Source organism: Onychostruthus taczanowskii, unplaced genomic scaffold, assembly GCF_017590055.1.
Source record: "Onychostruthus taczanowskii isolate IOZ18803 unplaced genomic scaffold, ASM1759005v1 scaffold10, whole genome shotgun sequence".
Taxonomy (NCBI): domain Eukaryota; kingdom Metazoa; phylum Chordata; class Aves; order Passeriformes; family Passeridae; genus Onychostruthus; species Onychostruthus taczanowskii.
In genome coordinates this window covers 1218633-1237066 of record NW_024496526.1, presented here as the reverse complement: position 1 = coordinate 1237066, position 18434 = coordinate 1218633, and the positions used below count along the sequence as shown (strand labels likewise).

At 58.1% G+C, this 18434-nt stretch overlaps 1 protein-coding gene across 4 annotated transcripts in view; it reads left to right on the top strand.

The window, feature by feature from the left end:
- Positions 1-17274, top strand: part of CAPN15 (calpain 15) — a 50678-nt gene extending 33404 nt beyond the window's left edge. For 3 of the 4 annotated variants that reach the window (XM_041408065.1, XM_041408039.1, XM_041408048.1), the window contains 11 exons: positions 3120-4611; positions 7902-8110; positions 8315-8498; positions 11183-11406; positions 12288-12413; positions 13021-13173; positions 13324-13485; positions 14120-14346; positions 14522-14682; positions 14943-15121; positions 15373-17274. In XM_041408065.1, coding sequence (XP_041263999.1) covers positions 3142-4611; positions 7902-8110; positions 8315-8498; positions 11183-11406; positions 12288-12413; positions 13021-13173; positions 13324-13485; positions 14120-14346; positions 14522-14682; positions 14943-15121; positions 15373-15550 — 3273 coding nt within the window. In that variant the 5' untranslated portion in view covers positions 3120-3141 and the 3' untranslated portion in view covers positions 15551-17274. Of the gene's footprint in view, positions 1-3119; positions 4612-7901; positions 8111-8314; positions 8499-11182; positions 11407-12287; positions 12414-13020; positions 13174-13323; positions 13486-14119; positions 14347-14521; positions 14683-14942; positions 15129-15372 lie in introns of all 4 variants that reach the window. The other variant, XM_041408055.1, reaches the window with a different exon arrangement.
- The last annotated feature ends 1160 nt before the right edge of the window (positions 17275-18434 follow it).

Below are 18434 nucleotides of genomic sequence, written 5' to 3'. Positions count from 1 at the left end.
CCATTCCAGGCAGGGACTGGAATTGTCCATCAGTCCTAGGCAGGGTTGTGGGGAAAGCAGGCTGCACGCTGGTGTCCTGCCAGTTGCCAAGGCTGGGGGACTGGTGGCTGGGAACCCAGAACTGTGGGGCACAGCTGGAGGTGTCCCATGTCCTCTGCCATGCTGTGTGCCTCTCACTCACTTTCAGGGAAAACCATGTGACTGCTGGGCACCACGATGTGCAACAGAAGGCAGAGGAGTCTCCTGCCAAAGCTTGTCACACTGGTGGCCCTGCCACTACAGGACCTTTGAGGGAAGAGCTGACGGTCCTTCTGGAAGGCTTTTTGGTTTTCCTGAGAAAGTCAAGTAGGTGGAAATCCCAGCAGCAGCTGGACAGTGTTAGGGGCCAACTCCTGTTGCAAGGGGCGAGATGGGACCAGAGAATGTCACAGCTCCCCAGTGCCATTCCAGGACATTTCAGTGTCCTGGCTTCCATCTCCCTCCCAGCTGCCTGGAGCCTGGATCTCCCACTCAGCCAAGTGAACTGGTGCTACCTTCTCTGAGCCTGCAGCTTGTTGCTGATGCCACATCAAGCAGGTCTGGTGACGTGGCTCATCCCAATGTCCCCTCGTGTGGTACTTCTGTCTATTAGGTTATCCTAGGTTTTCTCCTCTCTATGGAAGGAGCAGGGTGATTCCTTCCACAGTCCCATGGTGGCACTGCTAGAAGCCTTTGCCTGCTGGGTAGGACTGTGGGTGTGTGAGGGATGTGAAGGAGGAAGATTGGTGGCTGTTGGTCCCAGTCCACAGAAAGCACTGCGGCATCCGTGTTTTGGGTGGATTTTTTGGAGCCAGTGCTCTCCTGCACTGTGTACACAGCATGGAGGAGGCTGGAGGTGGATGGCACAGGTTGCTGACAGCCTTCCCTTGCCTTTTGCTGATGCCTGTGGTTTGATGAACCTCACCAGTAAGACAAATGGATGTAACAGGGTCATGGTGCCCTTCATGGCCCCATTTGCTGCCAGAGCCAGGCAGCAGCTCCTTCCCCTGCTCTGCTTGAGGAATGATCTCCCTTTCAGATGTTGTGAACATAGTGCTGCCACAGGGGAGAGGGATGTACAGTGGCTCCCAGCTGTAGGACTTGAGGAAGAAAAATCAGTGTTTGTATTTCTCTTAGCTGGGAATAACTCCAGTAAATAAACACCTTGCAGAGTTCAAATGACGCAGGCACCATATATGAACCAGAATGAATTTTCAAGCTCTCTCTTGCAATAAAATGGATTTCTTGATTTCAGGCTTTATTTAGAGAAGTGTTTGATTTAAGAAGGGAGTTGAAGGTTATATATGATCTCTGTGAGGTAGAGCTGCTCTTCCAGTGGCTGTGGAGTGTGGTGTAGAAATGTGGTTGGATTGCTGCTGCTGCTGGATTGTTCCCAGGAGAGTTTCTCATGTACCAGCCAAAGGGAGGGTCACTTCCCTCCTCCCCAGAGGGGTTCTGGCTGCATCCTCTGCCCCTCCAGACCTCGCTGCTGCATTGCAGTGTGCTCAGAGCCTTGGGAAGCTGTGTGTGCAGGTGCTGCTGCTTGGGATTCTGGAGGCCAGCCAGAACCCAGTTCCTTCCACAGGCTGCACCGGCGTCACGGAGCTGTCTGTGCCTGCCCTTTATGGGATTAAACACCTTCTCCCCTTTGTTCCAGCCAGTGTGGTGGTTGAACTTGGTTGTTGTAGGGATGCTGGAGAGGGAGCCAGTGGTGAGCCCACTGAGGTGCAGCTCCCATGACTTAGGCTGCTCTTAGTCTCTGGAGGTCTGGCTTTGCTCTTCCTGGGAAGGGCTGAGGGCATGGGATGGGCTTGGAAGCTTCTTCTGCACAATTGGCCCTGTCTGTGGTCTCGGGCAAGCAAAGCAGGCTGGAAGGGCTTGGAAAGGACCTGCTCTGCTGGAAAGAGCAGAGCTGACCTGGAGCTGGGGTTTGAGATTGGATTTGTGACTTGGCCATCTTATCTGGGAGCAGGAGTGCATGGAGGGAGGACTCCAGGCTCCCGGTGCATGCTCAAGTGAGGGAGAGCTGGTTTGTTCTTATGTGAAGGAGGAAGAAGCAGAAAACTCTGCTTTAGCCCTCCCTTTGCTCCAAGCTGCAGGAAATGGCCCCAAGCAGGGGACAAAGGGCACCATGCAAGGCTGTTCTCAGTGTGAGTGCACACATGGCAGCCCGAAAGCACCGGGAGGGCTGCATGGGGGGCGGGCTGCTCCCTGCAACTCAGGGATCGCCATGGTCCATGGAGCTGCTGCTGCTGCTGCACTTTTAGAATATTGAACCTGACTAGAAAACATAATTGTGACTTCCTGCCCTAGGATGAGGTGGTTCTGTTGTGTGTTGGACCCATTCTTCCATCAGGGTTTCAGGCATTCCCAGGCAATGCTGGAGGTTGAAACCAAGAGCTGGTGCAGCCAGAAGGGCATTATGGCCTCTCTACTTCACAGACAAGTGGGGAAGCAGCTGGGGCTGGGACATGGTGCACCATGGAGCTGCTGCTGCCAGGCTCACTAGGCCAGGCTTCCAGCCCCAAAACCTACAGCCAGGTAGAAGCACCTCTGCACACCAAAGCCTGCCTGCCTTGGCTTGGTGGTGTCTGGTGTGGGATAACACAGTTATCCCAGTGTGGATAAGTGGTGTGGAGCTGAAGGGAGAGGAGGGAGACAGGAACAGAAAGTGAGACAGAGGTGGGGTGGAGCAGAGAAGGAGAAAAGAGTTGATGCTGGAACAGCAAGAAGGCAGAGCAGGGTGTCACCTCCTCCAAAGAGTTCCGAACGACCTGCAGACACACAAGGTTGCCAGGGTTGGGCACGAAGATGGTGTTTGCTTACCAGGGCACAACCCCACTGTGAGAATGGGGTCAGTGGGTGCTGAGCTGCTTCTCTTGCCCTTCCTGGAGCATTTTGGATGGAAGCCAACGCATTGCCATGCACCTGGAGAATTTGTCGGTGCCAGAGGAGCAAGCACCAATAGAGCAGTGACTGGATTGGTGGTTGTTCCCTTCCTGGAAGCAAGGTCCTGACCATGCCAGCCCAGGAAACACGTGGTACCTCTGCGTATTGGGTGGCCTTGGCCTCAGCCTCACCCTGTGTCTTCTTTCTTGCAGCCACTCCCACTCTCCTGGCTCCATGGCTGCTGTCCGCGAGTGGTCCTGCACACGCTGCACCTTCCTGAACCCCGTGGGCCAGCGGCAGTGCTCCATCTGCGAGGCCCCCCGCCAGAAGCCCGACCTCAACCACATCCTGCGGCTCAGCGTGGAGGAACAGAAGTGGGCCTGTGCCCGCTGCACCTTCAGGAACTTTCTGGGCAAGGAAACCTGTGAGGTGTGTGGCTTCACCCCAGAGCCGGGGCCCAGTGGCTCCCCCTTGCCTGTCATCAACGGCATCTTGCCCAAGCCTGCCGTGCTGGTGGAGCCCAAGGGCATGTCCAAGGAGGAGGCTGCCAAGGCAGAAAGCAGCGAGGACTCAGAGGGAAAGAGCCCCGATGAAGCAGAGCTGGAGAGTGGCTGGGCTTGCCAGCGCTGCACCCTGCACAACACGCCCGTGGCCAACTCCTGCTCTGCCTGTGGTGGCCCACGCAAGCTCTCCCTGCCCAAAATCCCACCAGAGGCGCTGGTCGTCCCTGAAGTCATCACCCCGGCCGGATTCCACATGGCCCCCTCCACCCCACAGCCTTCAGTCTCCGCAGAGATCTCTGATGGTGAGGCCGTGGCCACCCAGGGCCCGGTGGCTATGGAACAAGAGGCCCAGAAGATACCAGCCTTCAGCCCCTTCTCCCCGGGGCTCCAGAACAACCCTGTGCCCCGAAGCCGGCGGGAGGTGCCCCCACAGCTGCAGATGCCGGGCCCCGAAGGCTCCCAGCCCGCGGCCACAGGCGCCGTGGGGCAGAAGGGCTCTCCCCAAGGTCAGGCCAGGGCTGCCCCTGCCGCGCGCTTCCCGGACCTGCTGTCCAACAAACGGCTGAGCGTGCTGGAGGAGGAGATGGAGGTCAGTCCGTCCCACTGGAAGTGCAGCTCCTGCTCGCTGCTCAACTCCTCCGGGGCCAGCAAGTGCGAGGTTTGCGGCACCCAAAAAGGCAGCGACACCATCAACCTGGTGGGGGACTCTGTGAGGTTCACCCCGTGCAGCCCCTCCAGCCCTGACTTCACCACCTGGTCCTGTTCCAAGTGCACCCTCAAGAACCCCACGCAGGCCCAGAAGTGCAAGGTGTGCGGCTCCTCCAAGCTGCACGGCTTCCAGGAGCACGGGGCGCCGGGCGAGCCGGCCCCGCGCTGCCCCGACTGCGGCGCCTGCGACAGGGCCGGCTGCTCCTGCGGCGCCAAGGCCCCGTCCGCGCGCAAGGTGGCCCGGCTCTTCCCGGCCCCGCTGCCCGGCGGGCAGGACAGGCCCAGCCAGTGGGCCTGCCCCGCCTGCACCCTGCTCAACGAGGTGAAGGCCAAGCACTGCGCCGCCTGCCACACTCCCCAGCAGTACGTGGCCCAGCACAAGGGCCTCAAGCCCCTCAAGAGGAGGGAGAGCATGCACGTGGAGAAGAGGAGGCAAACAGATGAAGGCGAGGCCAAAGCCCTGTGGGAAAACATCGTGACCTTCTGCCGGGAGGTGAGTGCTTGCTTGTTCCTGCCTCTCCCATGGATCTGGGGCAGCACCTTCCATGCCTTCGGTTCCAGGGATCTTCCCTTGCAACAGTTGGATGCTGGTTGTTAGCACTGAAATGTCGTATTTTGGTGCAAAATGGTCTCCGGGGTGAAGACAGCCCACTCCTGGTGCAAGAGTGAGGAAGTCTAAAACCTAGTGCTAAACCTGTTAATTCTGAAACCCAGTGATATTTTAAATTAGTGAGAGAGAGCTTCTGGGATGAAGGGGACATCCTTAGGTGGACAGTCCATCTCCTTCCAGTGTCTAGTGGTGGGAAAGGAAGGGAGTGTGCCCAGGTTTGCTGGTGGCACTGCTGTCTGTGGATGCAGGAAATCTGGGATGCAGCAAGCAGAGGCTCAGGATGAGAGTGCAGGCAGAGGAACTGCTGCCACTGCCAGCAACTGCAGGTGTTACAGAACCTTAGGCTGGGCCTTGGCATTCTTGGTTGGGGTGTTGCAAATGCAGAGGTGCAGCACAAATAGCTCCCCCTGTTCTGGGCAGGCCAGCTGAGCTGTAGCTGTAGCCTGGCTCTAGTTGAAGGTCTCAGGAGTACGTGCCAGCACACACCTTCCCTCTGTGAGGTATCTGTTCCAGTCAGTTGGGTTTCAGCCTCAAACACCACTCTGTTGGCCTCATTTTTTTTTCCCCTGTATGGCATTAAAACTCCTGTGAATGCTGCTTTCTCTGGCCTCCTTCTGGGGGCAGCCTCCAGCTCTTTTGGACCAGATGGAGAGGGAGTTGCAGTCCCATTTTGACGTACAGACAAGGCTTTTCCTGCCTGGTCTGAGGATCGTGTCCATCCCTGTGCCTCCACTGCACAGTCCAGGGAGCAGAGATGTTTGGCTCAGAGGGGAAGCGCTGAGAAAGATCTTGTTTGGGCTTGTGGTTTTTTTAAATGGCTGTGTGTCCTTCCTAATGGTGTGGGTGTCTTTATAGCAGAGACCCAGATTCTGCTTATCCCCTTCTTTTAAGCGAGTGAATAGCCTCTTTTGTAGGCAGGGAACATCTGTTCCATCAGGAATCAGGCCTGAAGGATGAATCATGATGATGGCCAGGCTGAATTAGCAGCATGGCACTGCCAGGAAGGGGAGCCTGCCTTGCCCCGTCCCGCAGTGCTCGGCCAGAGCCTTGGCCGAGCCTGTTGCGCTCCTTAACCCACCCGTAATGGACTCTTAGGTCCACGTGGGCCATCTCCCAAAAATCCCCCTCCACCCCACCCCCAGCTGTGCTCTGACACTGTTTAGATGCGAGGTCAGGCCTGGCAGCAGTGGAGGGACCGTGCTGCTCCCTGCCTGTGCTCGCCCTGCTCGCGCTGCTCCTGGGCAGGCTGGCCCGTGAGGTCCCTCCAAGCTCCCTGCAGCCCGAGCGCTTCCCAGGCTGCTCAGCCTTCCCCTGGAGGAGCCAGGCTGGCCGAGTGCTCCTCCATCTGTTGTCCCCCTGCCCCACGTCATGTGGAGCAGCGTCTCTTGCTGCTCCCTCCCAGGATTTCTGCTTGAGCTCCTGCTGTGGGTTTTCCTTCCTCTGCTATTCCAGGGATGCCTTTTCCAACCCTTCTCACTGTGTGGTCCCTATTTTAGCTTTATTTTTTCTCTTCTGTTGGGGATCAGTGCAGAGCTGACCTCTTCCACTGGAACCGTGGAATCAGAATGGTTTGGGATGGAAGGGACCTTAAAGCTCATCTCATTTCAATCCTGCCAACCCACCTCACCTTCCACCACACCAGGTTACTCCAAGTCTGTCAAGACTGGCCTTGAACACTTCCACAGATGGGGAATCCACAGCTTCCCTGGGCAGCCTGTGCCAGGGCCTCCCCACCCTCACAGGGAAGAATTTTTCCCTAGTACCCAATCTAAATTTCTCCCCTTTTAGTTTAAAATTTTTCCCTTGTCCTATCACTGCTTGTCCATGTGAAAAATTGCTTTCCCTCTTACTAATAAGCCTTCTTTAGGCACTGGAAGGGGTCTGAGGTCTTCATGGGGCCTTCTCCAGGTGAAGACCCCCAGCTCTCTCAGCCTAGTTCCAGAGCAGAGGGGATCCTGCGCACAGAGCATCTCCATGGGGTCCCCTGGACCCGTTCTAACAGATCCACATATTTCTAAGGCTGAGTCCTCCAGAGATGGACAAAACTGGAGTCTCACAAGGGCAGAACAGAGGGAGAGAATCCTCTCCCTTGTGTCCTCATAGCCCTACACAGCAAGTTCCTGCAGAGCTTAGAGATCCATGTGCAGGGATGGGTCACATCCAGGTCCCCAGCCAGACTGTGACAGGCTGCTGGAATGATGGCTGCTCCTCAGCTGCACAGGGCAGATGCTCCCCTGGAGCAGGACAGCTATTAGCTGAAAAACACCCTCCTGCAAAAGAGGAGCTGGAGTTGCTGATTGGGGCAGCACAAAGGAAGCATTCAGGTGGGATTGCCACAAAAGAGGAGGTCAACTACTAATTGGGTGTGCGTAAAGCTAATTTAAATCAGAGCCAGCTTTTGATGAAAGAATTTAATTTAATTTAATTAACAATAACAAAGAAACACCTGTTGTCATTGCACCCTGTGTTAGACTGAAAAAGCCACCCTTCTCCCTCCCCCTGGTGAAATTCTGTGCTTCCATCCATGTGGTTAATGCCTATGGGATTACCTGCCCTTCCACCCATCCTTTTTATTTATTACGTAGCAGCTATTGCAGGAGGGCTGGGACTGGGATACCCTCACTCTGAAATTGCTTGCCTGGTTGTGGTCTGAGTGAATGCAATTGCAAAAGCTGCCCCTCCCATCCCCCATGGATGTGCCTGGGGCTTGGCAGCCCAGCGTGTCCCCTCCGGGCAGGGACAAGGCTGGGTTGAGGTGTGTTTGTGTGCCAGGTGGCTCCTCGCAGCCTTGCTGTGTGCGGGCTTTGCTGCTTGTGGAGGCAGCCAAGGCCCCCCACAGCCCAGCTTTTAGCACCAGCACAAAGTGTGAGACGGTCCCTGCCCAGGGAGGCTCCTGTGAAACAGAAAAAGGAAGATTGGAGTCACAGCCCAGAGCTTGAAACCGGAGAGGAGAGCTTGAGGCAAGGCTGAATGCTGGACCTGAAGCACAAAAAGCATCTCTGCTGTTGCCTGCAGACACCAGCCTAGTCCTGCCCCCCTGCAGGGCTGGGAAGGGACTGCCTGGGCCAGGCAGGAAGGCTCTGCTGTCTCTCAGGGGAGCAGAGGGAGGCTCTCCAGGCCCGCAAGTCCCATGTGGCTCCAACTGATGCTCTCTTTGCCTTTTGCCCTCACAGAACAAAGTCAATTTTGTGGACGACAGTTTCCCTCCCGGGCCCAAGTCCGTGGGGTTCCCGGAGGGTGACAGCGTGCAGCAGCGGGTCAAGCAGTGGCTGCGGCCCCACGAGATCAACTGCAGCATCTTCAAGGAGCGCTCAGTGAAGTGGTCGGTGTTCCGCACGCCGCGGCCCTCGGACATCCTGCAGGGACTGCTGGGAAACTGCTGGTAAGGGCGAGTGACCCTCCTGCCCCTTCTCTCTTTCCCCCCCTCTTCCTCCAGCTCCAGCTCGGCCCCCTCAGCCCTACTCAAACCCATTTATGCCCCCAGGCTGTAGCCCATGCTCTGCCTCACCCCCTCCCAGTGCTGTGTGGCCGGGCAGCTCCCGCTGCCTGCCCGTGCCGCGCTGAGGCCGCCCCGCCTGCCTGGCAGGTTCCTGAGCGCCCTGGCCGTGCTGGCCGAGCGGCCCGAGCTGGTGGAGAGGGTGATGATCACCAGGACGCTGTGCCCCGAGGGCGCCTACCAGGTGCGGCTGTGCAAGGACGGCACGTGGACCACGGTGCTGGTGGATGACATGCTGCCCTGCGACGAGTGCGGCTACCTGCTCTTCTCCCAGGTCAGTGCCACGGCGGCACAGGGGTGGGCAGTGCTCCAGGGCTCAGGGAGGCTCGTCCCAGACTCTCTCAGGAGAGGCAGTGGGAAGAGGCACTGCTGGGGTTCATGTGAGGCCCCTACTTCATGCTGTGTTTAGAGTCATAGCGTCACTAAGGTTGGAAAAGGCTCTGGAGATCATCAAGTCCAACTACTGATCAAATACCCCCTGCCCACTAAACCGTGCCACAAAGTACCACATTGACTTGTTTTTTGAATGTTCCCAGGGATGGTGACTCCACCAGTGCCCTGGACAACCCATTTCAATACCTGACCACCTTTCTTTAAGGAATTTTCCCAATATCCAAGCTAAACCTCCCGTGGTGCAACTTGAGGGTGTTTCCTCTTGTCCTGTCCCTGTTCCCTGGGAGCCTGGTTGCCCCCTCCTGTCAGGGAGTTGTACAGAGCCAGAAGCTCTCCCCTGAGCCTCCTTTTCTTCAGGTGAGCCCCCACTCCAGCTCCCTCAGCTGCTTCTGGTGCTCCAGCCCCTTCCCCAGTTCTGTTCCTTTCTCTGGACACATTCCAGCCCCTCAATGTCCTTCCTGTCGTGCCAGGTGCCATTGACCTTCTTGCCCACCTGGGCACATCTGACTCATGTTCAGCTGCTGCCAAACAGCACTCCCAGGTCATTTCCCAGCAGGTACTTCCCAGCTGCCCCAAGCCTGGAGCTGCCAGGGCACGTTGTGACACAAATGGAAGATCCAGCATGGTTGCACCCTGTTTGCAGCTCAGGACACTGCTCTTTACTGTGTCCTCAAGACAGCTGAACTCTTTGAAGCCATAATATCCATCTATTTAGACCCCTTTGGGCATTTCCCGGGCTGCAGTGAAGAAGTTTCATTTACAGCTGCTTTTCCCTCACTCCTTGCACCACAGCCACTTCACTTGCAGGGAAAGCCACCCTTACCCTTCATATAAAAGGAAAACATTTTAACCTGTGTTTTGCACTGTGAGGGACTGAGTGAAAGCTGTTTCTTTCCTCTGAGGGGAGGTCTGGCAGCTTGGCTGTGCCAGGGAGGGCCTGTGGAGAAGGAGGGGATGGCACATGGAGCAGCCTGTTCCAAGCCAGTGCCCAGTTGCTCTGAGCACACTGGGGTGGCATCTGCTCGGGTCAGTGGAGCTCCCTCAGCCCCTCCAGGACACTGCTCTGCCCTGCCCTGCCTGCCAGACCCAGGGGCTCTTGCTGGGATCATGTCCATGAAGGAGACTGAGAACGTCTCTATTGAAAGTCGGGGCAAAATCTGCCAAAGAAAACAAAGTACGACTGTCAGGAGGAGACAGGGACTGGGACTGCTGGCTTGGATTTCATGCTGCAAATCCAGTCCTCTGGGTTTTGACACACAGCCATGTCAGGACAGGACTCAAACTTTGGAGAAGAGAAGAAGAAGGAGTTTGTGTCTACATTCTGCCTCTCAGTAGACAGAGGATACAGACGCATTTCTTTATTTCAGCATAAGATTTACCTGTCTTGGTTTTTACCTTTTCCTTCCATCTTTCATGAATTTCAAGTCTGCTTTTGGAGCTTTTTTAAGATTGGAGGTTTTCACATGGGCTGGACTTGCCTCTGTTTCCAGGGGCATCTGAATCGTGATGAGATTTTTCTGCTGAGTGTTCAGCTGTGGGAGCTGGATGTGGGGGATATAAAAGGAAAATCAGAGTTTTAAAAATAAAAGAAAATCAGGCTCTTATCTGAGCTCCCTGGCTGTGGTTCAGGCAGAAATAAACAACATGGATTTTGTTAAGTGAGGGACCCAAAAACCAGCAAAAAGCACTTTTAAGCTCTCTTTATCCGCCAGAAAGAAATCTTCACTGCCCTCCTTTCCTCTGCCAGCTCTTGGCTGCCACCTGTGAGTCACACAGGCACAATGTACCAGTGATTTTCCCTGCTGCTCTCCAAGCACCGGATACCAAACCCCATTTGCTGGGAAAAACTTGCATCTTGTAATTAGGCCTTGTAGTTACGCCCTGTGCTGGAGTAGAGGACTTTGCCAGTCCAAGTTTTTGGAGCTTGTCCTTGAAGCAGTGTCTGTGTTCCCTGGGTGGAATCCAATCAGTTCCATGGCCGGGTGCGCTCTGGGAACCTCCTCTGCCAAAGGGATGTTGGTTTGGGTTTGCAGAGGTGTGTGAGTTAAAGGCAGCTGTTCCAGATGTGCTCCACATCACAGAATCCTAAATGTCCTGAGTGAGAAGGGACTCACAAGGATTATGAGTCCAACTCCTGGCCCTGCACAGACACCCCAACAATCCCACCTTCTGCCCGAGAGCATTGTCCAAATGCTCCTTGAGCTCTGGGAGCATTGGTGTCCTCTTCCATTATTAAATGGTTCCAAATTCAGGTTGAAGTGGACAGAGGAGGCTCAGGGTGGGCCCCCACCCTGCCAGCCTGATTGCTGGGCACCTCAGGATACAGTTCTGTCAGCACCCAGGCCTCTTGGGTGTTCATTCCAGGACTTCTTCCCAAGGGGAATTGAACTCTGCAAACAAAACACTGAGCAAAGAGCGAGCGAGTCACCCATGGCCAAGGGGACCAGCTGCTGGCATGGCCTTGCTGCTCCTGCCTCTCCAGCCCCAGGATGGCTGGCAGGGATGGCTGTGAGGGGCTGTCCCACCTCCTGCCGGGGAGTGACGTGTCCCTCCCTCTCTCTGCAGGCCCAGAGGAAGCAGCTGTGGGTGGCCCTCATTGAGAAGGCGCTGGCCAAGCTGCACGGTTCGTACTTCGCCCTGCAGGCCGGGCGTGCCATCGAAGGCCTGGCCACGCTCACGGGGGCGCCCTGCGAGAGCCTGATGCTGCAGGTCAGCTCCACCAACCCTCGCGAGGAGCCCATCGACACTGACCTCATCTGGGCCAAAATGCTGAGTTCCAAGGAGGCTGGGTAAGACGAGGCAGGAGCAGGGACGCTGGAGAGGGGAGTGAGGGGGAACATTCTTGTCTTAAGAGGTTCAGGAGAGGGGTTACTGCATTAGCTGGGGTGGAGTCCACCACCCTTGCTACTCATGTGAAGCATTGGTGGAGCTCCCACTCAAAGCTCTCAGAAATTATTTCTCCTGTGAATGATTCTCGAATGAAATTAAGAGCCTGGTGAACTTCCCCTGCACATCACTGCTGTCTTGCAGGAGTTAGGAAGTGGCACTGAGCCCACTTGCTTTGCTTTGAGCTTCTCTGTTGTGAGAATGCTTGACCTGCCCGTGTCTCCCAGCCATATGTGACATCTTTGCTAACGACACTTGGCTAGTACTGGTCTAGAGGGGGCACAGCCAAAGCAGAGACCTCCTGCTCATCACTTGGGCAGGAGGGCAGCTGGGTTGGCTGAAGGCTAGGGTATGGGGCCACATGGATGGATAGCTTCCAGCACGTGGTGTCTCCCTAAACCTTACTGCTGCAGACCTCCTGCCCCAAATAGTGTCCTCACCCCTGCCAACTTGTCTAGCTGATGGACTACCTGCTTTTCTCTGTGGCTTTCTGCCAGCCAGCAGAAGTGGGCAGGACCCTGGGGTCTGGTAGAAATTGGGGGAGGTTTGGGTCAAAGCTCCCCAGTGCAGAGCAGCTCTCCTTGGAGCCTGGGCTCAGCGTGCACGTGGGCAAGGGGAGGGAGCTCTGGCCGGCGGGGCTGGGCACTGCCTGGGGAGTGTTGTTGCAGAGAGGGAGCATCCAGAAGCCTCCTGGGAGGAAGCTGTCCCATGCCTTGAATGACAGGGATGAGCTTCCCCCAGGCCAGGCCTGGCAGGACCCCGAGGGTTTGCTGTCCCCGTGCAGGTTCCTCATGGGCGCGTCCTGCGGCGGGGGCAACATGAAGGTGGATGACGTGGCCTACGAGAGCATGGGGCTCCGACCCCGGCACGCCTATTCCATCCTGGACGTGCGGGATGTCCAGGGCTTCAGGTGAGCTCAGGCTGGAGCCTGCCATGCCACTGCAGCTGCCCCTGCCAGCAGACCCAGCAGAAAACCTGGGGACAAATAACTGAGGGCACGGTGAACAGGACCCTGGGGACTCTTTGGTGTCCCATCCTCATGGCCAGCAAGGAGGACACCATCCTAGGGTGTCACATAAATGCTGTTATCGTATGAGCTGTCCTTGCCTGGTGCTGGCTCCATGTCCAGGGGTGGAATGTTTGACCTGGTCTCATAGGACACAGAGGACTGAGCTGAGCTCTCACTTTGGTGAGGTGCTCAGAGCAGTTGCTCGTCTTTGAATGGAGAAATGGGTGCCGCCCTGACAGCTGGGCTGCTATAGAAAGTTGTATTTTCAGTCATGCCACTCTCAGCAGCCTCTCCCCTGCTGAGCCCCTTTTGGCAGGGAAGGGCAGAGGGAGCAGCAGCAGGAACAGAGCTGCAGAACAGGGATATCTGGGGCCACGGTGTGGGTGACACATTAGTTCTGGGATGGTTTGAGAGCTCTGGAAGGCAGGAGTCTCAGGGTGTCCTTTGTGGGGGGCAGGCTGGGTCTCCCATCCCTCCTGGGTCTCTGACACTTTCCCCCTTCCCCCAGGTTACTGCGCCTCCGGAATCCCTGGGGCCGCTTCTCCTGGAACGGCAGCTGGTCGGACGAGTGGCCGCACTGGCCGCTCCCCCTGCGCCACGACCTGATGCCCCATGGCAGCAGCGAGGGCGTCTTCTGGATGGAGTACAGCGACTTCATCAAGTATGGCACCGCCAGAGCAGAGCTGTGGGGTGGGGAACGGGGCAGGGATGGAAAATGGGACATGGGGTCACGATGGGGCAGGTGGGACCGGTCATCCCTAGGGAATGTCCTGCAGTGTGCTCCATTGGGACTGAGCCCAGCTTCCCATAGGTATTTTGACTCCGTGGATATCTGCAAGCTCCATTCGGACTGGCACGAGGTGCGTGTGCAGGGCATGTTCCCCAACAAGGCCAACGGGCCGGTGACGGTGACGTCGCTGACGGTGTTGGAGCGCGCAGCTCTGGAGTTTGCCCTCTTCCAGGAGGGCAGCAGGTGAGCTGGGCAGGGCAGCAAAACTGGGGGGGGCTCAGCCTGGAGAAAAGGAGGCTCGGGGAGACCCTCTGGCTCTGCACAACTCCTGACAGGAGGGTGCAGCCACATGGGGGTCAGGTTCTGCTTTCAGATGGGACAAGGGTAAAGGGCCTCAAGTTGCACCAGGGGAGGTTTAGCTTGGATATTGGGAAAAATTTCTTCACTGAAAGGGTGGTCAGACCCTGGCACAGCTGCCCAGGGCAGTGATGGAGTCCCCATCCCTGGAAGGATTTAAAAACCTTGTGGATGTGATACTTGGGGACATGGGTTAGTGGTCACCTTGGCAGTGCTGGGTTAATGGTTGATTAATGGTCTTGATGATCTTAGAGGACTTTCCCAACATTAATGATTCTACAGTTCTGTGATTCTGTGGGCCCAGAAGAAATCCAGACACATTGGCATCTCGCCACATGGCATCCCCCAGGGTCACAGAGCTCAGGCATGGGCCCTCATCACCATCTCAAATCTTGGGAACTGCCTATGTTTGGCTGGAATCGAGCTCCTGAATGCAGGGCTGGTTCCTGGGGCAATGGGATAGCTCTTCTCTCGATCTGCTGCCTGTGTCCTGGGTGACATGTGACCCTTCCTGGCACAGGAGGTCAGACACGGTGGACAGCCACTTGCTGGACTTGTGCATCATGGTTTTCCGGGCCACCTTCACCAGTGGGAACAAGCTGAGTCTGGGCCGGCTGATGGCCCACAGCAAACGAGCTGTCAAGAAGTTCGTCAACTGCGACGTGATGCTGGAGCCGGGCGAATACGCCGTCGTGTGCTGTGCCTTCAACCACTGGAGCACTGCCCTGGCCGGCCCTGCTGCCCAGGGTGAGGGGATGGAGGGGCCCTGGGGGAGGGAGAGGTGCCACAGCCCTCAGTCCTGCTCATGGGAACCTTCTTGAGGGTGGATGTTGCACATCCATCAGCCCTGGAGCACCACGCTTCTGGGGATTGTGGGCTTAGTGACAGTTCCCTGATCCTCGTTCTCTGGGTGTCTCTGCAGCTTCCAGTCCCACCAGCAGCCGACCAGCCACTGATTATTCCAGCTACATCCTGGCTATCTACAGCTCCCGCCTGGTGATGGTGGAGCAGGTGGAGGCACAGCCCACCACGCTGGCAGATGCCATCATCCTGCTGACTGAGAACAAGGGCGAGCGCCACGAGGTGTGTGGGGGGCACTGGGTGGGGGCTGTAGTGGGGAGGGGAGTGATGCTGCCAGAGGGAGCCTGGACCTGTGGGGTCCTTTGGCAGGGGTTGGGCAGGGCTGTGCCAGCTCTGGCTGCCACCCCTGGATGCCCACCCCCTTTGCCCCCTGGGGCAGCATGGGCTGCCCTTGGCTAGAGTGGAGGATGCCAGTGCAGGGGTTTTGATTTGGGGATGGGGGTGCCCAGAGGTTTCACCCCCTTCCCTGCTGTTTGCCCCAGGGCCGTGAGGGGATGACCTGCTACTACCTGACCCACGGCTGGGCAGGGCTCATTGTGGTGGTGGAGAACCGGCACCCGAAGTCCTACCTGCACGTGCAGTGCGACTGCACCGACAGCTTCAACGTGGTGTCCACGCGCGGCAGCCTCAAGACACAGGACAGCGTCCCCCCCTTGCACAGGTCTGGGGTAGGCTGGGGTGGGTCATGGGGGCTGCCATGGGGCTGGCAGGAGGCTGGGAGAAAGGCAGAGCCAGGGCTGGCAGGGAGGCATGGACAGGGTGGGATTCCTAGGGCAGAGGTGGGATTCCTGGGGCAGAGGTGGAATTTCCAGGGCAGAGATGGGATTGCCAGGACAGAGGTGGGGTTCCTGGGTCAGAGGTGGGATTGCAGGGGTGGAGGCTGCTGCCCTGAGCCCGTGGCTCTCTCCACAGGCAGGTGTTGGTGATCCTGTCCCAGCTGGAGGGTAATGCTGGCTTCTCCATCACGCACCGCCTGGCGCACCGCAAAGCCACCCAGGCCTTCCTCAATGACTGGATGCTGACGAAGGGCACCCACAACCCGCTGCTCACGCCCGAGGTCGCTGGGCTGCACGGCCCCCGGCCCCTATGACAAAGAGCCTCCCCCTCCCCGTCCCGCTGCCCCGTTCCTGTCACCGAGCCTCTGGCCCGGGGTGCCCCCCGAGCCACCAGCGCTGAGCTGTGGGGCAGAGCTGGACTGGCACCCCCAGCACTTTGCCCCACGCCGCGGGGCTGGGGCGAGTTCTCAGAGCCAGCGCCAGCCCTGCCCGCTGCCCTGGCACCGCTGCCCCACGCACTTTACGAGGAGCGGCCGGGGGCACGGGGCCATCTCAGGATCCCACCTGCCCCTTCCTGCGCTGGGCCCGGTGCCCTCTGCCCGCCCCGGGGACTGTGGGAGAGGGAGGGGCTGGAGGCTGCTGTCAAGACCCTTCCAAGGCACCACGCTCAGGACTCTGCCCCTTCCCGTAGCACCAGGGCACTGGCGCTGCAAAAAGAAGAATATACCTCTGATGTCTGTCCGTCTGTGTGACCCTCCGTCTGTCCCTGGGCCCTTCCTCTGTCTTGTTGCCCCCTTTGTCTGCTGCCAGGACCAGCATGGTGCTGAGGCTGGGCTGGGGGTACCAGGGTCACGCTGCCATGGTGCCACCCATGCCAGGGTCCCCCCACCCATCCCGGGTGCTGGGTCTGGTGGGGAGAGGGCACAGGTTTGTTGCAGAAAGCTGCTGCTGAGGGGGTTATGCTGTAATGGGGGTGAAACTCAGAGGTTTCACCACATCCTGCTCAGCTCCGGGTGGGGAGCAGGGTCTCGGGGTGCTGCAGGGGGGGGCTGCGGCCCGGGGCCCCTCTCCCTGTCACACAAGTGTTACTATGCAAAGGCGGCTGGTGGGAGCAGTGCCTGGAGAGAAGCCATGGCCCGAGCTGCCCCCTGGCACTGCCCTGTGGGCCTCCCTGTGCCCCATGGAGGGAGGCTGGGCAGCAGCTACCGACCCGGGGTCAGGCAGCAGTTCCCTGGAATTACCACGAGTCCATGTGCTGGGGAAGGAGTCGTTTTGGGGGGAAGCAGAGAGCCCCCTCCTCCAGAGCCCGAGTGCTGTGGGAGGCAGTGAGCACAAGGCAAAGGCTGCACCTCGGCGTGCTGCTGGCCCTGTGGGTGCTCCAAGGTGGGGGCTGATCCTGGGGGGAGCTGCACCCCACATCTTCAGGGCTTCGTGGCTCTCTGACTTGATATGTGTGTGTGTGTGTGTGTGTGTGTGGTTTGGGGGTTCCCCTGTGTACTGTCTCCTTCCTGAGCTGTGTGGACTTTACAGCTGAGGGGGGGCGATGGGCAATGCTGGGTCCTGTTCTGGCAGGGACTGTGCTGGGGGATCCTGCACCCCAAACCTTGCACCCCAAACCCTGCACCAGCAGCTGGGCTGGGCAGGGGGTGAGGGGGGCTCTGCCCAACCTGTCCCTCTGTGTCCCCTGGGGATTGGGGGTGGCAGGGGGGGTGGGCTGCCTGGGCACCCTCCCAGCCCCCCCAGCTGGGGCTGCTGAGCCAAGCTCTGTCCGTATTTCTGTTTGTTGATCTGTTTTCTCTCTTTCCAGCTCCTTCCTCCTTGGGATGATTTGTCCTTCACTTTTTTTTCTCCTCTCTCTTTCTGTCTTTCTGAGCTGTGAATATTTTTAACCCTGTAAATACTGTCCAGCTCTTCAGAATCATAGGATATTTTATCAATTGTAAATCAGATCAGTAATCCCTGTATGATATGAATTATCCATGGGTGGTTTTCAAACTCAGGTTCTGATGGACCAAATAAAGTTTTGTTTTTTACTGAAGCTGCCTGCTTTTGCTGTGGAAGGGACAAAAGGGATGAGTGGGCTGGTTTGGGGGTCAAAGCAATGAGTCTTGAAGGCATTTCCCTGGAGCACTGACATTCACTGCTGGGGGGAGAGCTGAGCACCAATAAGAGGGGAATTCGAAGTTATCCCGCACTTGGGGGTGCGGGAGTGTAGATAGGGGCGGAAATAAAGCAAAACATAAGCAAAATCCAGAAATTCCCATAAAATGAGCGGTGTTCACTCGCAGGGCCGAGCAGGACTGTGCCGTGGCCGGGAGAGGGCACCCACCATCCGCCTGGATGCTCTCCCGCTCGTGCCTCAGTTTCCCCACCCGTTCCATGCCGGGCGGCGCGATGGCCCTGCCCGCCGCATGCCCGGCACCGTGCCCAGGCTGGGGGTGCAGGAGCAGCTCCCTCCTCGCAGCACCCAGGGCAGCAGCCCTGCTCCCTGCCGTGCCTTTGTCCGGCGGCAGGGCCGCCTGGCGCGGGGAGAGCTTTCCGGCTGAGCGGAGGCGGCCGGCTGCCAGCCCGCTCTCGCCCGGGGTGGGCACCTTGAGACCAGTAGGGAGAGACAGAAGGAGAGGATTTCGCTCTTTCTTACAGCAACTTGTAATAGATTTTTCCGGGCGAAACATCTTTGCATTCAGGAGGCCCTGTCACAAGCCATCAGCCTCAGCCAGGGAGAAACAGATGGAGAGTTAATTTTGGCGGGGAGGGCACTGCCACGCTCCCTCCTCTCCCTCAGTCTGTTTGGGGAGCGGAGCCGGCTTTAACCCTCGCGGCCGTGCAGCCTCTCGCTGCCGCCTCCTGGCGACCCCGGGGGGCTGTGGGGCCGCCACGGGTCCCCCCGCCCACGCTGTGCTGCTCGGTGCCAAGGACACGCCGGGACATCTCAGCGCAGTGACCTGCTGCTGGCTCTTGTCATGACGCCCAGCCCAGGTGGGTGATCGTGTCCTGCCTTCCCACGGCCACGGCTCCGCCCTGGTGAGCCCCGCGCCTGCCAATGCACCAGGAGCGAATCCGGCCGTGGCAGGAGGTTGGCACGGCAGTGCCTGGTGCAGCCGGGGCCCTCGGGTGGGCTGGTGGTAAAGGGGACACTATCTCCCAGGAGAAGGCACATGTGTGGCAGTGAGGGCAGTGATTCTGTCTGGACACTTT